The sequence below is a fragment of the Eumetopias jubatus genome, unplaced genomic scaffold (genome assembly GCF_037043125.1).
Source record: "Eumetopias jubatus isolate StellerSeaLion01/CBP00866 unplaced genomic scaffold, mEumJub1_p1.0 scaffold_10, whole genome shotgun sequence".
Lineage (NCBI taxonomy): Eukaryota > Metazoa > Chordata > Mammalia > Carnivora > Otariidae > Eumetopias > Eumetopias jubatus.
In genome coordinates, this window is record NW_028274816.1 from 107,207,419 (window position 1) to 107,232,714 (window position 25,296).

Below are 25,296 nucleotides of genomic sequence, written 5' to 3' on the forward strand. Positions count from 1 at the left end.
CTCCCCAAGCCTAATTTCCTCAAAAAGCTCAATTTGAATGTCTGAGTGTGTCTTCTGAGTGCGGAGACCCTGAGTCTCGTTTGCTCTAGGTGGGGCAGAGCACAATAGGGCTCTGAAGCCAGACTTTGTTCCCAACTGCCACTCCCCAGTTAAGGGACTGCAACAAATTTCTTTATCTGTAAAATGGAGACAACAGAGCAGCCTCATAGTGCTGATGATTAAATGAGTTCTGTGAGGGCCTTATACATTTAGAACAGCTCCTGGCACAAAGCAGGAGCTTGGTGAGTCGGCTGCTACTGATTGCATGTGTATCTGAACACGCATGGAGGTGTGTGCCCATGTGTGAGCAGGTGTGGCCAAAATGGGCGTCAGTGTTTGCATCTCTGTGTGGGTCTTCATGAGACTTCCAGCCTCTTGGTTCCTTGTAAGGTCAATTATATGGAAATCGGAGACAAGCATCCCCTGCCTGCAGTTCCTCCAAACCTTTGGGGGTCATCCCCGGAGTGAAGGTAACCTCTCTTCTCTACTTGCCAATGGCTTTTCATTCCTGCCTCTTGATGCCTCAACTCTCCCACTCCCTGTGCAGGGACAGGGGTCCCTGGAGACCCACCCACAGAAGGAGGAGTCAGGGTGTGTGTGTGTGTGTGTGTGTGTGTGTGTGTATTTGTATGTGTGTGTGTTGGGATGTGGGGAAGGGGTGGGACACAGGAAAGATTTCTCCAAGTCATCAGTTGCCTTAAAAGAAAGCCTATATTTAGCCAGGCTTAAAGGGCCTGTAAATATGTATTTTGCAACGCGGACAGCCATAGCTGTGGGAGCTCCTGAGATATGCAGGGAGGTCAGAGAAAAAATTACCCGGAAAGATTGGGCAATGTAGTTTGTCATCAGCAGATTCGAAGGACTCTTTCTACTGCCGGTTCCAACTGCTAATAATATACATTCCTGTGTTTTGATGGTGGTTTCTATTTTTCATCTGCTCTCTGGATCTTGTGCAGTGGGTGCCTGAGGAGGAGACTGGTTCTGAGTTACCTTCCTCCCCCAGCCTTTTGTCTCACCTGCTCTGGGGCAGGGAAAAGAGCATCTTGCCCAGGCCAGCTCCTTTCCCGACTGGCTCTGCCAGGCTCAGCCTAGCATGTACCTGCACAGGAACAACCCCCAGAGGCCAGCTCTCCGGGCTCCTACACTCAACCCCTTGCACTTGAGGTGACCTTGAGGGGACAAATCCTGCCGCTGCAGAGCAGCTCTCTTTGAGAAAACTCTTCTTGCTTTAAAAAAAAAAAAAGCATGCAAGAATATATATGATATATATATGTTATATGTCATTTTAGTTTGAAAAGTTTCTTCAAAAATAAGAATAGTTCAGCGAATCACATAACAAACAGAATTTATAAATGCTGGGGCGCCTGGGTGGCTCAGTGGGTCAAGCATCTGCCTTCGGCTCAGGTCATGATCCCAGGGTCCTGGGATCGAGCCCCGCATCGGGCTCCCTGCTCTTCAGGGAGTCTGCTTCTCCCTCTGCCCCTCCCCCTGCTCATACTCCCTCTATCTCTCTCTCAAATAAATAAATAAAATCTTAAAAAAAAGAATTTATAAATGCTAGCTTTGTGTCATTTTTGCTTCAAGTTCTTTCATAGGAAAGGACATGAAAGTTGGTTCTTTCTCTTTCTCTCTGTCCCATTGCCCACTATACCCACTGTCACAAATTTGGGATGCACCCTTTATAGTCCATAATTTATTATTATTATTTAAAGATTATATTTATTATTTATGAGAGAGAGAATGCGCACACACAAGCGGGGGAAGGGGCAGAGGGACAAGCAGACTCCCCGCTAAACAGGAAGCCCCACAAAGTGAGGGCCTCCTTCCCAGCACCCTGAGATCACAACCTGAGCTGAAGTCAGACACTTAACCGACCGAGCCACCTAGGTTCCCTATTATAATTATTTTTAATTGTAAAATACATAAAATTTGCTATCTTAACCATTTTAAGTGTTCAGTTCAGTAGCACAAAGTACATTCACATTGTTGTGCAACCATCACCATCATCCATCTCCAGAACTTTCTCATCTTCCCAACTGAAACTCCATCCCCATTAAACACTAACTCCCCACATCCTCCTCCCCCCCAAGCCCCTGGCAACCACCATCCTACTTCTTGTGTCTATATGAATGTGACAACTCTTGGTACTGCATGCAAGGGGAATCACATAGCATTTGTTCTTTTGTGCCTGGCTTATTTCGCTTAGCGTAATATCCTCAAGGTTCATTCGTGTTGTAGCATCAGAATTCTCCTACTTTATAAATAGTCTAGCCCATAATTTGATATTTTCGCTACACGTTGAAGTATTCATAAAATAGCAGACAGTAGGGTGCCTGGGTGGCTCAGTCATTAAGTGTCTGCCTTCGGCTCAGGTCATGATCCCAGGGTCCTGGGATCGAGCCCCACATCGGGCTCCCTGCTCAGCGGGAAGCCTGCTTCTCCCTCTCCCACTCCCCCTGCTTGTGCTCTCTCTCTCACTGTCTCTCTCTCTGTCAAATAACTAAATAAAATCTTTAAAAAAATAGCAGACAGTAATGCTTTCTGTATTATTAATACGTACAAAAGAACCATCCTCCTGTGTGGATCATCTTGCATCATTTTTTCCATTCGGTGTCTTTTTCACAAATGGAGCCACACTGATACATGTGGCTTTGATTCCTTCACTTTAACTTCTGTTTGGTATTTCATCATTGGAATAAGCCACAATTTATTTATCAGTTCCTCTACTGAAGGGCATTTGAGGTGTTGCTGTGTTCTGCTATTATAAACAGGGGTGCGGTGAACATCCTTGTACTGGTGTGAACCCACCTGGAGAGCAGATACCTTGGAGTAGAGAGAGCCAGGGCTCGGAGTAGAGAGAGCCAGGGCTGTGGGCAGGCACACTTTCTACTCCTCTAGTTCTGCCTGACTACTCTCTCCGGCGACAGCGCCACTTTATGCTCTCGCCACCAGCATTGTATAAGGTGTCCTGTCTGACCACATCCTTTCCAACATCTGCTCTTGTGAGACTTTATTTTTGCCAGTCTGATGGGTGTGAAGCGATACCTCATTTGAATCTGCATTCCCTGCCTATGAGGTCGAGCATCCTATCATGCTCAGGGGCCATCCGGGGTTCCTCTGGGCGAATTGCTTATGTCCATATCCTTTGCTAGCTGTTGCATTATTTTTTTTCTGGTGCACCTTTTGATACGAGTTATAGAAAGCCCAACTACATGTGGTTTAAGCAAAAAAGGAATTTTATGATTTCACATAACAAGAAGTCTTAAGGTTGGTTAAATTCAGCATCTCAGCTGGGACCATCAAGAACCATCTTTCCACAAAATCCTCCTCACTGTGTTGGCTTGCCTCTTAGACCAGCCCCTTCAGGTCCACAATGGTGGCCTCCCCTCAGGTGTCTTTTGCAGACAAATGTCCAGATGTAGAAGAAAGTGGTCATTTTCTTCTCAGTGTCTCTTTCCCAGAGGTCCCACAGGAGATCTCCCTTCCGGTCTTGGTGGCCAGAACTCCATACACGTCCACACCTAAACCAGCCACTGACCGGGGGAACTGAATTATCGTGCTGTATTTAGACCGATCACCATTTACCTGATGCAACTGGGGAAGGCCCAGCGTCCCCAAAAGCCTATACTCCAGATTCCTGAATCAGACCAGGGTTCCATTAGCAGGGAAGAAGGGAAGGAATGCTATTTGGGGTGGCACGCAAAAGGTCTGTGCTTTCCTTATTGATTTGTAGGGCATTCTTTATATATCTTGTATATATAACCTTTTAGTTTGTGTATTTATTTTTAATTCGAATAATTTTTTTAGAACAGTTGACACACGTTACATTATTTTCGGGTCCTCTTATCTGTTTTACATGCTGCCATATTGTCACCCAGGCTGTTGCTTGTCTTGTAACTCTGTTTCTAATGTTACAGCAGAAAGCTTTTTCTTTCTTCTTCTTCTTTTTTTTGTAATGTAGTAAAATCAATCTTTTGTGAGTTGCATCTCTTCTTGTCTGAGAAATCTTTTCGATCCTGAGATCTCCTACATTTTCTTCTGAGCATTTTAAAGTTTTGTTTCTTTCACTTTTAGGTCTTTAATCCATCTGGAATTAATATTTATGGATGGTGCGAAGATTTTTCATTTGAAAAGCCAATTGTCACAACACTTTTTATTAGTCTGTCCCCTCTCACTGAGTCGCAGTGCCACAGACATCATAAATCACATTCCCACATATGCTTGGATCTGTTTCTGGGCACTCTATTCTATTGATCTCTTTGTCTAGCCCAGCACCAATACCACATTGTTTTAATTACTATCGCTTCTAAATAGGTCTTGGTATCTGTTAGGGGCTTATTTTTTTTTTTCAGAATTGTCTAGCCTCTTTTTGGTCCTTGGCTCTTTATGAATTTTAGAATCGGCTTGCCTGACTCTCTGAAAAATCCTATTGGGTTATTCATTGGACTCGCATTGAATCAGAAGATTAATATGGAAAGAATTTTCTTCCTGACATTGAGGCTTCTCATCGCTAAACTGAATACATCTCTCCACTTATTCCTTTTAGAGCCTATAGTTTTTATACTTTTATAATCTATCATTTTGCTTCATAAGTATCTGTGAGTTTTTTTGGGGTTCTGTACAATTTTAATGTTATTATTAATGATGTATTTTTAAAAAGATATTACAGTTTCTAATAACTTATTGTTAGTGTATAGAAACACTGCTGGATTTTGTATTTTATTTGTATTTGGATACTAAATTTTGTCCAGCAACCTTGCCGATCTCCCTTAACAACCCTAATAACATGCCTGTAGAATGTCTTGGATTTTCTATGTAAATAATCATACCATCTGCAAAAAATTGTCAGAGATTTTGTTTCTTTTATTTTCCTAATCCTCCTATCACTGAGCTGTGGCTTCTAAATCGGACTTCTCCCAGCTCTCAGGCTGTGGCAGTGGCTTAGCCCTGGGCAGCTATAGTCTTGCACCTTCAGTTCTAAATAAATAAAAGACCCCTTACTCTCTCCGGGGCTTTACAGTTTACAAAGCCCTTTTGTTTTCATTATCTCATGGATCCTTATTACCCCCACTTTACATAGACGGAGTGTCTCTTCTCCATGTCCAGAGATCTAGCTGGGCAAATTACTGTGCTGGGAGCCCTCTCACAGTCCCTCCCCTTCTCTGTTTCTCCTGTAAGCTAGAAAGTTTGGCCAGGGATGGTCTCTGGTATTCTCAGACTCATGATTGATTGCTCTGGGCGGTCACAAGGCTCAAGGAACCTCTTTGAGCGCTGAAGGCCAAAGATAAAAAAGGGAGGAGGAATCTGGGTACACGTAGGTCCTCAGATTCGTGCCCCCAAACGTCGTGGGGGGTGGGAAACTAGGGACATGTCCTTGGAAGTCGGAGGGTTGATACAAATGATGGGGATGGTGGGAAAGAGGGCATTGTGTCCAGCCCCCCGCCTCCAGGAGGGTTCTCCTCCCCGCTTGGTAGGACATCCTCTGGACCCGGAAGGGTAGGACGAAGTAAGACTCGGGGCCGTGGGCCTCCTCCTGCGTCGCCCCCTCTAGCTACAGTGCTCAGCAAACACTTCTGACGCGCAAGCCCAACCCGGGGCGGAGCGCTCCCGCCCCTCCACCCAACCCCCCCCCCCACGCCTCGTTCCCCCCCCGCCCCGCCCCAATATTGCGCAGGCGCAGGTCCAGGCTGCAGCCGCGAACGCGCCCTCTCGTGGCTGACTGACAGATCGCATCCTTTGTTGTGGCGCTGGGGGCAGCGAAGGGGGGGAGGATGGGGGTGGAGTCTGGGAGGCAGATGCGACAATCAGATCACCGTGATGAGAATCCCTTTCCTTTGTCCCTCATGACAACATATAATCCCCCGTTGTAGATGCAGATGAAGAAAATATGGCCCTCAGAAATCAGGAGGTTCATAAGAGAGAAGTGGAAGGAGAGAGTTGGGGAGATGATGCATTCATTCGATCAACCATTCATTCATTCAGCAGATATTCACTGAGTGGGGAGAGCCAGGGACAAAGGACCAGAGGAATTAAATCGGGACACTGACAGGCGGAAATCCGGCAGAAAGCTGGGGAGACAGGTGTGGAGAGGCAGAGACCTGACGCACCTGTCCCCAGAGACGGATGCTCTGACTGGTGAGAGCTGCCTCGGGAGCTCAAGAAGGGACAGCTTGAGGACCAGGAGGGACACTAGTCACAATGGACCAAAGCAATCAAATATGCTTAAAGCCATAAATTCATAATTATTCTACTGTTTTTTGAAAAGCTAACAGGCTAAAGTTTGAGGGATGTTAGAGAATCAACTCATTATTTAGAAATTGGCAAATACAGGAAGAGAAGCAAGTATTTATCCTATCTTTCCTATATGAGCTACAACACTCAGTTAACCAAACAGTAAGTGAGGGGCAGTTTCTGTGTCGAAAATTACTCTGGCTAATAAAGGAAGGAATGATTGGATGTAAGTATCACCATTTGTGTGTGGAGGGGGGGGACTGATGGATGAGGTACAGAGCATCGCAGTTGCTGTGCTTCTGGATGGAAGAAGCAATACCACCATCTGTGAAGTGGTCTTGCCAAAGAAAATAGAACGTACAACTGATCAGGACTTTCAATCCAACTACAATTTACAGGAAATAACAATGTACAGGAAATACAATTTACAGGAAGTACAGAGGTCAGAGAGATGTGTTAAAGAACACCCTATAGATGCAATCAGCAAAACCCAGACTGGAAAACTGCACGGCAAATGGCCTGGTTCTCTCAAGGAAAAAGACAGAGAGAGAGAGAGAGAGAGAGAGAGAAGTTTGGATGCGGAACCTATGGATTTAAAGGAGACGCATCAATCAGTTGCAGTGTGTGTGCCTTATTTGGATCCTGATTCAAACAAATACACTTAAAAAAAAAGACGTTTATGAAAAATTGGAAATCTGAACACTCTAGGTCTGATATTAAGGAATTATTATTAACTTTAAGGTATATTAATGGACTAGGTGTAACAATTGTCATTGTTTAAAAAAGAGTCATTCTATTAAAAATAATAAAAATAGAGGAGTCATCATCTTTCAAAGATAAATGCTAAAATATTGACAGAGGAAATGAAACAGGAGGGAAAGTTGGGGGGGGCGTACAGGTGACAGGAGATTGGCCAGAAGTTGCTGACTGTTGAACCTGGGGGATGGATATATGGAGATTTCATTCTTTTATTCTGTAGACTTTGGTTTTGTTTAAAATTTGCAAACTAAGGGGCACCTGGGTGGCTCAGTCAGTTAAACGTCTGACTCTCCATCTCAGCTCAGGTCTTGATCTCAGGGTCGAGTTCAAGCCCCTCATTGGGCTGTGGGGTCCACTTAAAATAAAATTAAATTTGCCAACTAAGAAGTTTAAGGACCTGTGAACCCACTCTCTATGCCCAGGCCCCAACGAACAGAGATGCTGAGCATCCTAGCAGCAGCTTGCAATCGAGACAGCTCTGAGGTGGAGAGATCCTCTGGTCGGCCACAGGGGACTTCCAGGGGACTTCTGGCTGGCTTCTGGCACAGTCCCTGGTTGAGGGGAGAGGGAGAAGGATCCATTAGGAGACTCGCCTCTGGGGGCCTGGTGGCACTGGGTTTGGGCACTGCTACCTTAAGACAGCTGAGGGTGTGGGGGGGGGCTCCAAAGAAGAGCAGGGGAGTCACATGGAGCCTCCGAGGGGCTGAGGCCTGGGCAGCGGGCCAGAATCGGGCAGCTCTGCCTGCTCCCTCAGCGCCCTCTAACTCTCCCTCTGCCTCCAGAACTTTCCTCCCTCAAGCCCTCTATCTCCATCTCTGAGAAGGCGGAGAGGCGCCGAGGTGATTCTGGGACAAACCCTGCCCTGTCTGAGAGCCTGAGTGAATGCTGACTCTGGAATCTGGTGGCTCTCCAGGGATGGGTGGGACGGTCAGGCAGGGAGAGAGAAAAAAAGGTGAGGACTAAGTAAACTGCCACTGGTCATTCCAGTTGGCAGGCCGACATTGTGCCCCTCAGGCCCGACCAGAGCGGGTCCCAGGCGTCCATGTTTGGGGTGCTGGGTACGGCGGGGAGGTGGCGATGCCCAGGAGGGATGCTCACGCACACACCAGGAATTTTGGAACCCTGGCACCTGCGGGTCCCTGCCTCCTCCTCAGGACATCTAAGGAGAGTCCCCTCTGCCTGCTCTGAGTGAGAAGCCCCCAAAGAGAAGGGCATCCCACCCCCTTCACACCTGGACCCAGATCCTTGACTGAGGCAAGAAGGAGGGGGCGGGTGCCCCGGCAGCAAGGCACGGGCCTCAGCTGGGCCGTTGGTAGTATGGCCTTGGGGGGGAGGGGGGATCACAAAGCACTGGTGCCTCACTCTTCTCATCTGAAAATGGGGATGCAAGCACTCCTGGGAACTGCAGGGACGGGAGTCCCCCTACGTCCGTGAATGGAAAGCTCGGCACACGGTGGCAGGCGGGGGTTTGCTGGCAGTACCCGCCCACGTGCAAGCTCTGTGGGGCAGGTGTCTGTCCCTCTCCGCTTCCTCTGGGACCGGCACACAGGGGGTGGCCTGTAAGTTCGCGCTGAGTTCACGAGGCTGTGGTTCGTCACAAGCACATCGAGAGGTGAGCACTATCCTGCCAGGTTGTAGTTGTGGGAACAGAGCCGAGGCAGGGCCGTTGAGTTTTTCAAGGCCGCGTGTCCAGCGAGGGGTCAAGGTGGGATTCGTGTCGGGCCGGCTTGCAGCCCCTCCACTCCCCTGGCTCTCCCTGGTTGGTCCTGTCCGGGGCCCGCTCTCTTCCCAGACCTGGGGTACACACTGGGGGTGCCCGCTCTGGGGATCAGGGCTGGGTGAATGGGCACCCGGCTGTTCGGTGTGCCATTAAGGAGGCTGTCGCCCAGGCCCCCCTACACCTGCAGGTTGCTGGGCCCTGTGCCAGGTCCGGGGGACAGGAAGATAGTAAGATTCTAGATGCCCTGCCCTGCAGTGCTGTGCACAGGGGCCAAGCGGGCACCCAGCTCGGCCTAGCAGAGGAAGGCAGCACAGAAAGCCCACGGGGAGGAGAGGAGGCCTGTGTTGAGTCTTGCCAGGTGAGTGCCAAGTGGCTGGTGGGATGAGAGCGGGAAGGGAACCCCAAGCAGAGGGAACAGCTTATGCAAAGGACTTAGTGAGCATGTCATTTGGGTGGGGGGTGGGCAGCAGAGTGAGGCTGGGCAGAGAAGCCTGGGGTAGTGTGTGTGTGTGTGTGTGTGTGTGTGTGTGTGTGTGGTTGGCAGGGGTGAGAGGAGAGGATTCTGGACACGATGGCCAGGTCCAGAAACCATCAACAGCTGGGGACTCAGGCAAGGGGAGCCCTGAGTGTTTTCAGGGGGGACTGAGGTCGTCAGGTTGGTGGTTTAGAGAACATTCTCTGGCACTGGGAGGGGATCACTGGAGGGACCTGGTCATGTGAGGAGAGTGTTCACACCGGATTCAGTGCCTGCTCTGGGTGGGGGTGGGGAGGGACCCACTGGCAGAAGCTGGGGTCAGCTGCTCTGGGACACCTCCCCCGTCATCCCTCCCTCCCTCTCTCCTCCCCCCTGCTCCTGTCTCTGTCACTCACAGGGGCCGGGCAGGCTGGGGCAGCCATGGCCGCAGCTCTAATCTGGATTCTTCTTGTGGGCAAGTTGGGGCCTTCTTCTGGGAGAGGCCCAGGACGAAGGGACGGGATTTACGGGTGCAGAGGTGGACAGACAGAGGTCCCTCAGGGGAGGGGTCTGGGCCCAGGGCCCAGAAGGACTTTGGGGTGTTCATGCTGTAACCAGGGGGAGGTCCAGGGAAATGGGGCTGGGAGTGGGGCTCTGGGATGTGGGGGACGGGGAGCTCTGAAGGGTGGGGTGTCCTAGGCCGAGGTGGGCCTGACAGCACAGGCCCGGAGTGTCATTGGCCCTTTAATGGGCTGGCTGGTCTGCCTTCTTTCTAGGCCCAGGCTAAATTTGGCCTTGGGAGGGTGTGGGGGCCCGCTGGGGCAGGTCCTTTCCCTGGGGCTCAGGATCCCATTTGCTCAGCTTTTATTGGCTTCTACTGTGGGCCCCTTTCCCCCTGTGTATTAAGGGAGTTGGGAGGGAGTCCCAGAATGGCTACTCACCTCCTCCCTCACTCTCCCCCTCCCCTCCAAGCTTCCCAGACACTCAGCATTCTTTTTTAAAATTTGTTTTTATTTATTTATTTATTTATTTATTTTGAGAGAGAGAAAGCAGGGAGAGTGACTGAGTGTGCCCTTGGGGGTGGGGAGGTGCAGAGGGAGAGAAAGAGAGAGAATCCTAAGCAAGCTCCATGCCCAGAGTGGCAGAACCCGACCGGGGCTCGATCTCAAGACCCTGAGACCATGACCTGAACTGAAATCAAGAGTCAGGTGCTGAACCGACTGAGCCTCCCAGGCGCCCCTAACACCGCATTCTTAAGGGTTCTGTTTTACAAGTGCCCGTAACACGCATCCACCCCCGCACACCCCACGCCCTTCTCAGCCAGACAGCAGTCCCTGCCCCGGGTGACCCCTCAAAGGGAGCCGAAAATGAGGACTGGGGGAGGGGGTTCCCATGAATCCAAACCCAGCAAAGGTCTGGGACTTGTCACTGATCTAAGTTCACATGGCACAGCGAGGACCCCTCCACCTGTCCTTTCCTGGGAGCCCCCCACAACTTCTCCTCTCTCTTAGGGGCACCAGGAGCTCCCCCCGGCCCAGGACTAAGGCTGATGCATGTGTTTTGGGGGTTGTGGGGTCCCCACAGGTCTCCTGGCAGGGCTGGGGGATGCTGAGGCCCAGCAGACCACCCTACAGCCTCTTGTGGGCCGCGTCTTTGTGCACACCCTGGACCGGGAAGCAGCCCTGCGTCACCCCGAGCATGTCGGTGAGAGGGGCCTAAAGGCCATCGGCGGGCTGGCGGTGCCTGGCCAGGGGCCGGTGGAGCCTCCTGTCATTTCTCCAATCCCCTGTCCTCCCTTCCACCAGATGTGCCCCCCACGACCCCTGTCACCTACCACGCCCACCTCCGGGGACACCCAGACCTGCCTCAGTGGCTCCGCTACACCCAGCGCAGCCCCCACCAGCCTGGCTTCCTCTATGGCACCCCCACCCCCGAAGATCGTGGGCGCCAGGTCATCGAGGTACCAGCAGGGACCCCAGTGGCTGTGTCCCGTGTGGGCATTCGTGCATGCTCATTTACATAATTTAGATGCTTCTGATTGGAGGGTGTCTCAGTCCCCTCCATGTTTCTCCCCTCGCCCTATCCCTCCGCTCTCTTCTGCATCCCCCCCACCCCAGGTCACAGCCTACAATCGGGACAGCTTTGACACCACCTGGCAGAGGCTGGTGCTGTTGATTGGGGACCCAGAAGGTACCGTCAGCCCCGCCCAACCCCTGCCCCACCTCCACCCCCCCCCAACTCCGGTCTTGGGGGTTTCCCTTGGAAGGAGGGAGGGGATGTGAAGGGGACACTTGGGAGTAGTGGGAGCAGGGCGTCCTGGACGGGCTCTAGAGCTGTATTCTTGGCCATTCTGCCGACAGTCTCTGGGGCCTTGGGAAGTTGTTGAGGCTGTGGGAAGGGCATTTGGGGCCTGTGAGGGATGGGAAGTTAGGGAGGAAGGAAGGAGTCTGAGGGGGCATGGGGAGGAGCTTGAGGCGGTGGAGGCTTGGGAAAGATCCGTGCAGGACTCGGTGTGGAGCCTCAAGTGCCAACCTGGCATTTCCAGGCCCCCTGCTGCCATACCAAGCTGAATTCCTGGTGTGCAGCCATGATGTGGAGGAGGTGCTGCCCTCAACGCCTGCCAGTCGCTTCCTCACAGCCTTGGGGGCGCTCTGGGAGCCGGGAGAGCTCCAGCTACTCAACATTACCTCCGCCTTGGACCGTGGGGGCCGCGTCCCCCTTCCCATTGAGGGTCGCAAGGAAGGGTAAGTGTGCAACCCCGGAGGGCTTCCTGGAGGAGGTGGCGGCAGCTGGCCTTCTTGGGGCGTGGGCGGGCATGGAGCACCTTTGTGCACCTTCATACCATGTGTATCTCTCACATCACCGTCCACTTCCCTCCAGCCACCCCTTCATCTTCTTGCCCTTCCTGGGCCCAAACCCTAGTTACCCTGAACTCTATACTCCCTGATGCCCCATGAGGACATAAAAGATCCAGCTATCAAAAGACATTCCTGGGAGTATAAGGCCACCAGGAAGACTGGGGTGCTCTGTGTGGTCTCCAGGCCTCAAGGTGGTCCTGCAACCCCAAATCTCCAGTGCCCAGTGCCCAGTGCCCCCCCAATATGTTAACGGTGGCTTCTATCTGGGCCCAGGGTTTACATCAAGGTGGGCTCTGCCTCACCCTTCTCCACCTGCCTGAAGATGGTGGCATCTCCCGACAGCCATGCTCGCTGTGCCCAGGGTCAGCCTCCACTTCTGTCCTGCTATGACACCTTGGCACCTCATTTCCGCGTTGACTGGTGCAATGTGTCCCTGGTGAGGAGGGACCCTGGATCCGGGGGTGGGGATGGGGCATGACCCCCATCACAGTCTCCTCCCTAGCCCTATTCCCACCCCATCCTGTTTCTTTGATTATGGCCAGGGTGGCGAGCGCGCGTGTGCGCGCCCGCTCTGAAGTTCCATCTCCTCCCACAAGAGGGCGACAGAGCCCATAGTCCAGAAAAGGGATCCTGGGGTCCAGAAGTCCTTGATGTGCCCAACCCAACAGCTAGAACAATCACTCCAATAGGGCAGTTCTAAAAACCCTTTCCCCACCAGGGGACTCTTTGGGACAGCTCTGCTTCCTTCTAAGGTGTCACCTAGCAAATCTGCCTGCAATAAGGAACAGATACCTCTCAACTCCAAGTTATAAACCAAAGATGCTCACTACTCCTCTTTGGGATGTTGAGCACAATTATCTGGGGTCCCTGGAGACCCTGACTCCCCAGGTTGGGAACCCCTGGAGTACTCTGTTCCTGTGAATTGACCAACAGTGCAGCCAGGGACTGATCATCAACAACATCCTCGAGCACTTGCCGTGCGTGTGCTAGGCTCTAGCCAATCAACATGCTTTACCCTCACCACCACCCCAGAAACAGGGACCGCTATTAGCGTTCTGACTTTCCAGGTGAGGGAAAGGAGGCACCTGGAGGGAAGTCATCCAGCACAGCGCTTGTCTGAATCGGGATTCAAACCCAGGCAGTCGGGCCCTAGAGGTGTGCCTTTAACCATTGTATGGACTTGCCTCTCCTCGTCCTTCTCTCTGGGTTCCTAGTCCAGTGCTTGTCCTGAGACGTCACCCAAGCTGGGGGAGACAGGCAGGAGAAAACCCTGTGGTTGTATGGGGCACCCCTGCCCCGTGCCCCCAGGGAGTCTCTGTGTCCAGCCAACGGCTCCTCAGTGAGCCCTGGGCTCTCTGAGCAGGTGGATAAGTCAGTGCCAGAGCCCGCAGATGAGGTGCCCAGCCCAGGTGATGGGATCCTGGAGCATGACCCGTTCTTCTGCCCACCTACTGAGGCCGCAGCCCGAGACTTCCTCACCGACGCGCTGGTCACCCTCCTGGTGCCCCTGCTGGTGGCTCTCCTGCTCACTCTGGGGCTGGCCTACGTCATGTGCTGCCGGCGGGAGGGACGGTGAGCGTGGGGGACAGAGGGCAGGGAGGGCACTGTTGCTCACCCCCACGGGGCTCCTTGGGGCGCTGTGCTGCCTGGGGACACAGACTCCTCAGGGAGCGGGGTCCTCAGCCAGGGAGGGGGTGGGGACTTCTTGCCTCGCCTGGCACCAGGAGGGAGGGGTGTGGATAATAGCTAACCCCCTCCCTCGATTTTCCACAGGCTGAAAAGAGACCTGGCCACCTCAGAGTGAGTAGGGGAAAGCTGGGGGGCTGGGTGGGAGCACCCCTAGACTGCCAAGCTAGACCCCCCTCCCTAACCTCCATGAGCAGCACAGACAAGCCAGATTACTCTGAGCTGATGGGGGCCACGCCTGGCCTCTGAGCTCCAGGTCTGGGCTGGCTGGTTGCTGGGTCTGACCTCTCCTGGCCCGGCCTTCTCATTTTCTGCGTCTCCGTGGAGGACTCTAACCTGGGATGGGGCACAGGAGGGGACCCGGCCAGGTGTGGGGGCCTGTGGCCACCCTGGGGGAAAGGGTTCGAGAAGCCACTTAAGAGGCTGCGTGCACACACACATGCACACGCGCGCGCACACACGCGTGCACACACACACACACACATACACCTCCCTGAGTCTGACATTAGGTATGGCTCCAGCCTGGCTTCTGCTACACAATCAGCATGACGCTCTCTGGCCCTGGTTTCAGATGACGGGGTCATTGACCTAGCTAATGTCTGTGGATGCTTTCAATTCCTTCAGCCCTTTCCCCAAATCCATCTCACTCTTACTTTGGGAACTCAGCTTCCCGCCCCCAACGGCCTTACTCCTCCTCTGTCCCCAGCTTCCTTCCACTCCCACTCCCCTGAGCTCCAAAGATTCCAGGAGGCAGGTGTGAAATAAGTTGGGCTCCTTTTATTCCCACTGCACTGAGCCTGTGGCGGGCCTGGCACCCTTGCCTGCTTGCCTGGCCTGCCTTGTTAATTGCGGCGGCATTTGGCCACCCTGCGAACCTCCTTGCGTAGCTGCTTGTGCCCCCTTTGGGAGCCCACTAGCAGTCGGCGCTTCCCAGGCCGGCGCTGCCCGGGCCGGCGCTTCCCAGGCCGGCGCTGCCCGGGCCGGCGTTTCCCAGGCCGGCGCTGCCCGGGCCGGCGCTGCCCCGACTGGCGCTGTCTCTGGTCCCCGAGCTTGAACTTGGAGGCCAACTTCTTGCCCATGCGGAAGGAGCCCAAGGCCCCCTTGCCGGTCACCTGCTTGAGAACGCCCTTGTCCACCAGCCCCTTGAGCACTCGCTTGAAGCGCCAGGCGTTCCAGGTCATGTCGTAACCCATGGCGGTGACCGCCTTCTTCAGGGTGGCTAGACTCACGCAGTTGTGCATGCCCTTGTCCGCCACAACCCCCAGGATCACCTTGGATATGCTGGGCTTCCGGCGGGTTTGGGGGCTGGCGTGGCGCCCCGTCTCATTCTTGCTAGGGGCCCCAGAGGTGCTGGCCTGCCTGCCTTCACCCTGGGCAGTGTTCGAGGCCAAGGGTGCAGGTGGGGAAGGCGCCAAAGTGTCTTTCTGCATCTCTCCCTGGGGCGGTTGAAGGGAACTAGGTGCAGGGACCTCCAGGGTGGCGGCTGGAAGTCTCCACTGGGTTGCTCTTCGGTGGGTGAGGCGAGTCTCTGGTCCTGGTTCCCTCAGAGGCTTCCTCAGAGAGCTCCAGCCCCAGCCTCCCCCTGGGTGGCCAAAAGTAGGACCAAGGATGATCACCCACGGCTGGCCTCAGCCGACCTGTGCCTCAGGGGCAGGGGGTGGCAAGGTTACCTCTCTGATGACCTCAGGGGGACATTGTGAGGCCACCAGAATCCTGCGAGGGTCACAGTGGTCCCGTTGTTCCCTCCCGGGAGACGCAGAGAGGAGTTGCCAGATAGTGTGGGCATTTGACAAGCCAGGTACCCCGGGAAGAAAGGCTGAGGCTGTGTGGGTGGATGGGTGGACTCACGTGGTGTGTTCATGCGTGTGCACGTGTGTTTAGAAACCTATGCACCTGAACCAGCTGATTTCAGGGTGTTCTAAGACCCCAGTTTTTTAAAAAGATTTTACTTATTTATTTATTTGAGAGAGAGAGAGAGAGAATGAGAGCAAGCGGTGTGGGGGGGGAGAGGGGAGAGAGAGGGACAAGCTAACTCTGCACTGAGTGTGGAGTGTGACATGGGGCTCCATCTCAGGACCCCAAGCTCATGACCTGAGCTGAAGTCGAGGGTCGGACACTTAACCGACTGAGCCACCCAGGTGCCCCCTGAGACCCCAGTTTTAAACCCACCATTTTGACCCCACTATCTCAACCCATTGGGCTGAGGAATACAAATATTTTTAGCATCAGAATAATACCCACATTTCTGAATTGTTATGGGGAAAGTATTTTCCACAGTGAACAAAACTGTAATTCCTTGCTCTGCCCAGGTCGATTTGATTCCTGGGTCAACTTTGATCACAAAGCAATGGAAAGGCTCTGCTTTCCTTTTTTTTTTTTTTTCCCTATTTTCATTTTTATTTGATAGAATTTTTTTCCCATTGGGATGAATGATTTTCCATGTCAGTTTTTCAAGGAACATTTCATTCCTCAATTTTTTTGGCCTGTGCCAAATTTGATCAATTATACCTTCTGCCATTGTGGAAATTCTCTTCTGACCAGTGATTTTGAGCACGGCCCGTTCTGCTGGCTCAGTTTTGGAGCTTGGGAGCTCTCAGGAAAATGTGCTTCCTCCATCAATGTTGAATCAATCACCAGGCTTACCGTGTGACATATTAGCCCTTGTTGGTTTGGATTTTGAATGGACTTATTTCTACAGATTCCATTTTTTTTTCTTGTTCAATGTCTACCATTTTTCAAATTATCCACAAATTGTGATTCTGCTGCCTGTATCAGAGTTTGCTGGTCAGAAGGTCCTCCAGCCTGACCCTCTTCTGTAGTCTGTGTGTCAGAGACAGGGCTCCAGGGCTGTGTGTTGGTGGTGGAGAGAGAGAGAGAGAGAGAGAGAGAGAGAGAGAGTGTGTGTGTGTGTGTGTGTGTGTGTAGGAATGCCTGCCTATTCATTCGTCTGCCCAGGTGCTGATGTGGAAGGGCTGTAGGGGAAGGCAGCAGCGGGGCTGGCTTCTGCTCCTTCTGCTCCTGCTCTGGAAAAACATCCCCAGAATATTTTCCACCTGTGTGTGTCGCCAGAGCAATGAGACCCAGATGCGGGGCTGGGGGCGGGGAGGGGGCCTTCCCCTGCCAGGGCATTACCTGCCTGGCTGCCTCTGGCCCTAAACATCCACATGCTTCTTGCTTCCTTTCTCCCTCAGCCTCCGCTTGCCTGGGAATGGAAAATTGTGTTTTGGACAGCTCTGCTTGCCAAATTCCAGACTCAAGAGCTCATCTTGATCCTCCCCTGGCCTTAGAGGCTGACTCCACCTCCTCCCGTCCACCAGACAGGACCTGGTCCTGCTCTCCCTGCCACCAAGGAGTGTGGCCCATTCAGCAGGAAGCTAGAAAGTCTGACCTGTCATCTAATCTCTCAGGCTCTAGCTGGTGTTGGTGTCCACTAACTGAGACTTGGACAGGGGTGGGGATCATTGCCCCTCCCCCATTTGATCAGTAACCCAGAGTCAAGTAGGGTATACCCTGCCTCGGGCCCCCACCCCTTTAAGGAAATGAAATCTTTTTTTAAAGACTTTATTTATTTATTTGAGAGAGAAAGAGAGCGAGAGAGAGAGCACAAGCAGGGGGAGGGGCAGCCGGAGAGGGAGAAGCAGACTCCCTGCTGAGCAGAGAGCCCGATGTGGGACTCGATCCCAGGAACCTGGGATCATGACCTGAGCTGAAGTCACACACTTAACCAACTGAGTCACCCAGGCGCCCTCTTTTCTTTTTTAAGACTTTATTTATTTTGAGAGTTGGTCGGGAGTGGGGGCAGAGGAAGAGAGAGAGAAGCAGACTGGCTGAGCGTGGAGCCCCACTCGGGGCTCAATCTCAGGACCCTGAGATGATGACCTGAGCAGAAATCAAGAGTCAGATGCTCAACCGAATGAGCCACCCAGCTGTCCCAAGGAAACTAATTCTTTTTTTTTAAGATTTTTATTTACTTATTTGAGAGAGAGAGAGTGAGAATGAGAGAGAGAGAGGGAGAGAGAGAGCATGAGAGAGGGGAGGGTCAGAGGGAGAAGCAGACTCCCCGCGGAGCAGGAAGCCCAATGTGGGACTCGATCCCGGGACTCCAGGACCATGACCTGAGCTGAAGGCAGTCGCTTAACCAACTGAGCCACCCAGGCGCCCCCCCAAGGAAACTAATTCTTATTGTTTGTAATGAAGAATCCCTGCTATCTGTCTCACCTGGCAACCAGGTAGTCTGGGAAAATATCTCCAGGCTGGACTCACAAATGTGGGTAGGTTCATGTAAAGGGGCATCCCGTTACTGGAGGCCAGGTACATCAGTGAACCTACTATAATAAAATAACACTGATGATGATGATGATAGCCACATCAGGCTCCCTGTAATATTAGCTACCACTTGCTGTGAGGCTGACCAGGAGACATCGAAGTATTTCCTGTATTAACTCATTTAATTTGTACAAAAACTGCATTGTGATTGAGGAAATAGTGGCACAGAGAAGTGAAGTGACTTGCATAAGTTCACATAGGCAGTAAGTAGCAGAACTCACATTCAAACCCAAAGCAAGTCCTCATGCTTGGTTACACTGTGCTACCCGACTTCCCAGAATGAATTGAACTTGCCCCCGACAGCAGAAAGAAAGCTCGTGAGGATCTCAAATGAGAATGCGGCTCAGCTTTCTGAGAAGAAAGAAGAAAATCTTCTTCTAGAAAGACTAGAACTCAGAAAGGACTTCCTGACTGCCCTGGGGATTTCAGGCCCACTGAGGGCGGAGCCAGGGGCTGGCCTCAGGGAGCTGTGGTCTGGAATAAAGCCAGAGAGCGAAGACTCAGTGTCCAGAGCTAGTCCTGGGGCAGGGTGGGAGAGGTCCAGGTACAAAGGCCAGGGAGGCTAGCTGGGAGGAGCGGGAAGATGGGACCGTGGAGGTCTGGCTGGAAACAGCAGGAGCCAAAGTAGGAGGTGGGAAGAGATGGAGGAGGGGACATTTACCAGACTAAGACAGGGATGAGACAGGGAGGACTGGATGGTCAATGGTAGGAGAGAGTATTAGGGGAGGGAACTGAGTGCTAGAAGGGACCTAGAGCGTCATCGGAATATAAAGCCCAGCAAATGCTGGCCCCTAGAAATATGGATCCACTGTGGGTATCTATTCATGCCGAGTATCGCGGGAGTTCTTAGCATGCGCCAAGCACTTTTCTAAACATTTTTCTCATTTAATTCCCACCACCGTGCTAGGAGGTAGGTTCTAGTATTATGCCCATTTTACAGTTGAGGACACTGAGGCACAGAGTGGTTCAGCACCTTGCCAGGGACACACAGCTTTGAATCCAGGCTGTCTATACCCACAGCCTATGCCTCTGTCACTGGACACTGAGCCGGCACCAAAGACCTTCCTGTTTGTCCTCCCCCCACGCGTCATGTGTGTGAGTGTCTCCCTACATAGCAAGTGGGGAGGACTGCAGGGTGCCTCAGAGGCGAGGCCTCCCTGGGCCTGGGCGGAGGGGGGGGTTGACTCCCAGAACTGACGACTCTGCCGGCTCTGTGCCCCCAGCATCCAGATGGTCCACCATTGCACCATCCGCGGGAACACAGAGGAGCTGCGGCAGATGGCATCCAGCCGGGAGGTGCCCCGGCCACTGTCCACGCTGCCCATGTTCAACGTGCGCACGGGCGAGCGGCTGCCTCCGCAAGTGGACAGTGCCCAGGTGCCCCTCATCCTGGACCAGCACTGAGGGCAACAGCCAGGTGGGCCTGCCGGGCGGTGCCAGCCTCATTTCTGGGAACAAGGTGGCTTCTGGCTTGAGGCTGGGGCAGATGTTGGGGAGGGGGAGGTCAAGGGAAGGGGCACACAGCCCCACCTGCTCCTCTGAGGCAGCCGTGGGGGTTGCTTGGCAGGGCCGGGGCTATGCCCCCCAGGGCCCAACACTCAGGGTCAGAGGGTTGGGCTGGGGAGGCAGGAGGACCAGGACCTGGGCATCACAGCCCCTCACGCCCTCCCTCTGCTGTTCCAGTCCCAGACCCGGCCTCCTCCTCCCGCCACGCGCAGAGCAGCTAGCCCATGGCCACATCCTTCCTCAGGATCCTGGGCCCTGGCCTGACGGCCCCCAGGCTGAGAACAAGCAGAGAGATGGCAGTGGGGGAGGTGAGGATGTCTGGGGTCAGGACCCCCAGAATAAATAGATGCCACTCTGCTCACCTGTGGCTGTCAGCTCCTTCTTCTCAGCAGCCTCCCACCAGCACTCGCTGCCTCAGTTTCCCTTTCTGCCTCCGGGAGCCCTTGGAGGCAGCCAGGGGCTGCCAGCCTGCCCTTTGGACTCTTGGCATTTTGCTGTTTTCTCAACTTCTCTGGAAGAAGGAGGGAAGGACCTTCTATCTGCAGCCCTGGTCTTAATCCTCGGACAGAACCTGACAGTGAGGTATTACTGGCTCCTCATCCCCACTTTACAAAGGAGGAAACCGAGGCCCAAGGAGAGTAAGCAACTTACCCAAGGTCACAGAGCAAGCGAGTGGCAGAGTTTGGATTAGAACCTGGTATGTCTACCTCCATGCTGCCTTCTGGAGGGCTGAAGGGTTCTGGAAGCAAGAGGTCCAGGCTCTTATCTGTCCGGATCCCCTAGAGGAAGAGCCCCTTTGTAACTCATGCTGTGCGGGAGTCCAGTCTGTATATGGAGAGAGGGGTTGGGGTAGGGAACCCTGAATGCCTTGACTCCATGACCCCTTACTGGTGGGCTTCCCCAGGGGCCAGGCGGAGGTCAGGGGACACAGCACGACCTGGCACCCTTGTTGGGATGAATGTCACCAGCTTGGCCCTGGAGAGCTCAGCAGGCTAGGAAGAGGCCCGCGCTTGTTGCTCCCAGGTGGCTACAACCACGCCAGACCAGCTGGACCCCTGCCCACTGCCGTCCTGAGCCACACCCAGTCTCACATCTGACCACTGCCTTGGGAGGCCAAGCCAGAGATCAGGCCCGGGAGGGGACCCAGATAAAGGAGGGATGGCAGAGGAGCTGGGATTTATGGCCTAGGCTTCAGGCCTTTAGATCTGGGTGGCAACTCCAAGAAAATCCAAACAAGGACAAGCCATCCTTCGTGGTGACCTCAAAATCACTTTTTGAGTTTGACCCACCAGGCCTGGGATCCACCCACGATCCTGGGGCTGACTCTCAACCATCCCTCTCCCTCCCCGCAGGGGGCGGTGGGCGGTGGAGATGGGGGGCTGCACATGGAATTTTTCCCCTTACCTGGAGACAGGGGCCCAGGCTTGGGGCTGATGGGGAGGGCAGCCCCCAGTCTCATGGTGGCGCCTCCTAGGCCAAGGGCCTCTGAGGATGGCTAAGTTTCTGAATACTGCTTCCACGTGTTCAGAAATGTACAGGCAAGGGCTTGGTGAGTGTCCCCTTGGACGCCTCCCCTTTCTCTCATTCCCCGGAACCCCCCCCTTCAAGTATGGCCCGAATCCATCCACTTCTCACGGCCTCCACTCTGACCTTCCCGGTGCAGCACCAGGATCTGGCTCCTAGGCCCCTGCAACAGCCTCCCGGTGGCGCCCTGTCCCTTCTGCCTCTCCAGTCTCAGCTCCAGCAGGAGCCGGGGCCCATCCTTTCAGAAGAAAGATCGGGCATCACACCACCCTGCTTTTGACCCTCCAATGCCTTCTGGTCACAGAGGGTAAGATCCATGCTCTTGACTGGGCGTGCTGGCCATGCCCAGCCCTCTGACCTCCTTCCTACTCTTCACATGGCCACTGCAGCCATACCCGCCTCATAACCCGCTCCTGCCTTAGGGCCTTTGCCCCTGCCCTTCCCTCTGCCAGGATCCCCCAACCCCCGCCCCCATCCACCCCACCCCCCAACTGCCGTAGTTTTGGTCTTTGTCCAAGTGGCAGTTCCTCAGAGAGCCCCCTCCGGCCCCCTGCTTCCAGGGCACCCTGCAGCCACCCCCATGCCCTGTTCCAGGCTGGCTTCCCACCCTAGATAGAAGCTCCAGGAGGGCAGGTTTCCGGGGGCCCTCTGCAGATGGGGGCAGCGCCTGAGCACAGTAGGTGCTCAGGAAGGTGGCTCCGATGCTCGGGTCTGGGTGTGCTCAGGAAGCTTAAGGAAGTTGCTCTTCCTCTCTGAGCAAAGGGGGTGGGCAAGGCCATTGCTAGTGCGTCTGCCATTATGTTGGGGTTGCCCTGCCTGCTGGGCTTCCCATCCCCGTTAGTTAGTTAGTTAGTTAGTTAGTTAGTTAGTTAGTTAGTTATCCCATAAGCATCTCCAGAGGCGGGCAGAGGCTCAGTGCTGGCACAGGGGAGGTGCTCAGTAGTTTTTGACCAAGTGCCTGTAGGGGTGGCCACCCCCCACCCACACGAGTCCTCTGACAAGACAGTGTCTCTGTCTCTTCATTTCCTCCTTTGCCTCGAGGCTCCTCATCTGGCCGAAACCTGGACTTGCGCAGAGTCTGCCTTGGCTGGAGGCTCTGAGCCGCCAGCCTGCTCTCCGGGGTGCCCCTCCTCCATCCCTGTCCCCTTGAGGAGGGGGCTGCCCTCTCCGGGTCTCTGCGCTCCTGCCTGGGGCAGCCAGGGCTGGGAGCGTTCCCAGCCAGCCCCTTGCTTCCCTCCGGGGCGCGGCTTTGCCTTCAGATCTTGGCTCTGAGGAGCACACGGGAGCCTGGCTGCTGGCCTGGGAGGAAGTGGCCCAGACAAGTAGCTGGGAGGTTGGCGTGACTGCGGAGGACACCAAGCCTGGGCACACACACGCGCACACCCAAGCGCCCTGGCAGCACGTGGGAAAGGCACGGCCGGACTCAGCACGTCTCTCCTCGCTGGGGGGCGAGCTCCCACGGCAGTCACGCCCAACCCTCCACAGCCACGGGAAACCAGCCCCTGTGGCCCCCGAGTCCCCTCCACCCTGAGATGCGGCCTCATGCCCTGCACCACCCTTGGCTCCTCCAGTCCCACGGCCAGCACTGCCCCGAGACCCAGGGGCCTCCACCTTCACCCTAAACAGGGCCCCACCGTGGCCTGACTCTCCACCTTCCCTCAGGAGCTCTCAGTCCGGGAGGAGGAGGTCTGCCCGAGGGGAACACAGGACCCTACCTACAGCTGGCTTCAGTCCCCACAGGGCCTGTGTCTCCCCAATTCTTCACACACACACACACACACACACACACACACACACACACACACACACACACACCATTTATAGGGTGGGTTTGTTGGGATTTGGGCTGAGCGAGCAGGACTCGAATCGCAGCTCTGACAGTTCCTTTACTCATAAGACATTAATCATAACTGCCTGGGGGCTGTTGGGAGGATTTGGGAGACCCAGGCGAGTGCCCAGCATCTGGCAGCTCCCAAGAAAGGAGACATTATTACACATGAACCCTCGCGTGAGCAAGGCCAAACCAGAGGCCCGTGGGGTCCCCCTGCCCCCTGAGGTCCAGCTTAAATGAGCTCCGTTTCTGTTCTATGCCCTGTGAAGGCTCACGCTCTCCTTCTAAGTCTGGGGTGGAGGCTGAAGTTCCCGTGCTTCCTGGTGCTGGTCTGCTGGCCAGTGAAGTGATATTCTGAGGTATATTGGGTCAAATAAAACACGTTATTAAAATTAACTTCATCTGTCTCTTTTTATTGCCTTAATGTGGCTGAAATGAAAAATTACATCTGTGGCTCGCATACTATTTTTACTGGGCAGTGCTGGTTTCACGGCTCTTCCTTTATCTCCACTCCAGACTGACCCAAACCCAGAAGGCGGCCCCTTTCCTCGCTCCCTCTCCAGAACACCGGCTTGTACCAGACCTCTGTGCATGCATGAATTTTCCGATGGCTGGAGGAGTTGCGGGGGGCAGGGGTCTGCCCCACAGCAGTGAAGTCACCTAGAGTGTGAATATGTGGCCTCTGTTCTGAAATGTGCCATCCGGCCCATCCTCCACTTCCTCCCACGGCCTCCTGCCGAGAAAACCCTACTCGCCCGCTGGCACCTGCAGGCGCCACACTCACCTCCCTCCTGGGCTTGCTGTGCATGTGCTCTGCAAAGGCATTGAAGGCTCCGTGTGCAGAAGGGTCTGATTACCCTGCTAGACCAGGGCCATCCTTCTCCCCAGGTCTTGCCCCCTGGTCCGTGGACATCTCTCAGCTCTACTTGGAACCCTCTGGAGCGCACAGCAGGAAGGGGACAGAGACACGCGCTCACCAGCGCTAGGGCTCCACAGGCCCTGACACTTTAGGACGGTGGTCTCTCCCCACACCCAGCCTCTCCTGGTTTTTCCCCCACATCCTCCCTGATCAGCTGCCCCCATTTACCTGCAGGCCCTCCTATGCCCTCTGTCGCGCCTATGCACACACACGACCCTACTGCTAGACCCTTACCTTCTCAGTTCACACAGCATCTCTTCTGCCCCCATGTGTGTGGGGAAGCAGTCCTCACATACACAGACCCCCCCCCCACCCGGACCCTTCCCCAACATACCCGCCCGCGTGTGGGGCCCCTTTGAACATAGCCACGTTTGTTTATGGGTGGGCAGACACATTCTCACCCACCTCACCCACTGACACAGCCTCCCACACTCACAGCCCCCGAGCAGACTTCCCCTGTGGCTCCTGGTTTTGAGAGCAGCCCCACACTTCCTCTCCTGCCCTACACACGACTCCGCTTGTCCCCCTCACCTGAGGCTCCCACACTCTAGCTAGGCGGCCCCCCCAACAACCTCTCCCCTCCTCACCCTCACCCATGTCCATCCAGGAAAGTCTTGGAGGCACCGAGGCAGCTGGGGGTAAAGAGCTGACCCCAAAGAGGAGGGGACATCCGCCATGTTTCAGTCAGGACAAAATCCTGCCAGGAGATGGGCTCCCCCCACAAAAGGGACCCAGGATTCTGAGAAAGCAGCAACAATAAAAAAAAAAATCCAAACGAAGCCTCCTTCCTTTCTAGAATTTTCCATCTGAAGTTGACTGAGAAATCCGCCCTAGGAATGTGGTCCATCTCCTCACAGAGAAGACAAAGGTGAGTCCCGTGGAGCCTCGGCGGGAGCAGCCGGTGCTGTGCCACGACGCGGGGGGCAGCCGGGGTCTGGGGGAGCGGGTCTGGGCAGCTCTATTTAGGGCCGCCGTGATGTCAGCAGAGAGGAGGGCTTGAGTCGGGGATGTGGTACAATGGCCCCTTTGTCGCCCTCCCCTCCGGCCTGCACACACACTGAAACCGCATTCTGGCCTCGCACCACAGCACAGCCCTGCCACACGGTGTCACCTCATGTGCCCTCCCACGGGCGTGTGCACACACGCACGCATACATTCATGCCCCCGTGTGTAGATTTGTGCCTACCTAGTAAGAGGCATATTCACTCATTTGTCTAGAGATGCCCCACACGGTGACCACTAGCCGCTTGCAGCTATTAAAATTAATTACAGTTAGATACAATTTAAAGTTGCATTCCTCCATGGCACTACCCACATGTCAAGTGCTCCCGAGCCACGTGTGGCTAGTGGCTACGCTGCTGGACCCCCGAGAGAGTGTGCCGCGAGGGTGCAGGAAGCACTGGCCTGGGGCCTTCCACTGCGGTCTGCTCCCCCATGGCGGCT

The 25,296-nt window shown here is 54.3% G+C and overlaps 2 protein-coding genes and 1 long non-coding RNA gene across 3 annotated transcripts; 1 reads left to right on the top strand and 2 right to left on the bottom strand.

The window, feature by feature from the left end:
* Positions 1-9,517: 9,517 nt before the first annotated feature.
* SGCA (sarcoglycan alpha) lies at positions 9,518-19,477 on the top strand. The gene is made up of 9 exons (XM_028093719.2): positions 9,518-9,678; positions 10,788-10,907; positions 11,009-11,163; positions 11,321-11,393; positions 11,749-11,947; positions 12,335-12,497; positions 13,425-13,633; positions 13,835-13,861; positions 19,297-19,477. The coding sequence occupies exons 1-9, from the start codon at positions 9,645-9,647 to the stop codon at positions 19,475-19,477; spliced, it is 1,161 nt and encodes a 386-aa protein (XP_027949520.1). The 5' UTR covers positions 9,518-9,644.
* On the bottom strand, positions 14,590-15,177 carry LOC148163465 (histone H1.9-like). The gene has a single exon (XM_088027309.1). The coding sequence runs from the start codon at positions 15,175-15,177 to the stop codon at positions 14,590-14,592; it is 588 nt and encodes a 195-aa protein (XP_087883435.1).
* A 3,849-nt stretch (positions 19,478-23,326) lies between the features above and the next one.
* LOC114201141 (uncharacterized) lies at positions 23,327-23,939 on the bottom strand. Its single transcript, XR_003607591.2, has 2 exons — positions 23,719-23,939; positions 23,327-23,594 (listed from the first exon to the last, which is right to left on the bottom strand). It is a non-coding gene; the product is annotated as an uncharacterized LOC114201141 (long non-coding RNA).
* Between the last annotated feature and the right edge of the window lie 1,357 nt (positions 23,940-25,296).

Excerpts from the sequence above, each read along its gene's own strand:
- SGCA (XM_028093719.2), top strand. The coding sequence starts at position 9,645 with ATGGCCGCAGCTCTAATCTGGATTCTTCTTGTGG. Across the intron at positions 9,679-10,787 it reads AATCTGGATTCTTCTTGTGG|GTCTCCTGGCAGGGCTGGGG; the intron begins GCAAGTTGGGGC and ends GGGTCCCCACAG. Across the intron at positions 11,948-12,334 it reads ATTGAGGGTCGCAAGGAAGG|GGTTTACATCAAGGTGGGCT; the intron begins GTAAGTGTGCAA and ends ATCTGGGCCCAG.
- LOC148163465 (XM_088027309.1), bottom strand. The coding sequence starts at position 15,177 with ATGCAGAAAGACACTTTGGCGCCTTCCCCACCTGCACCCTTGGCCTCG.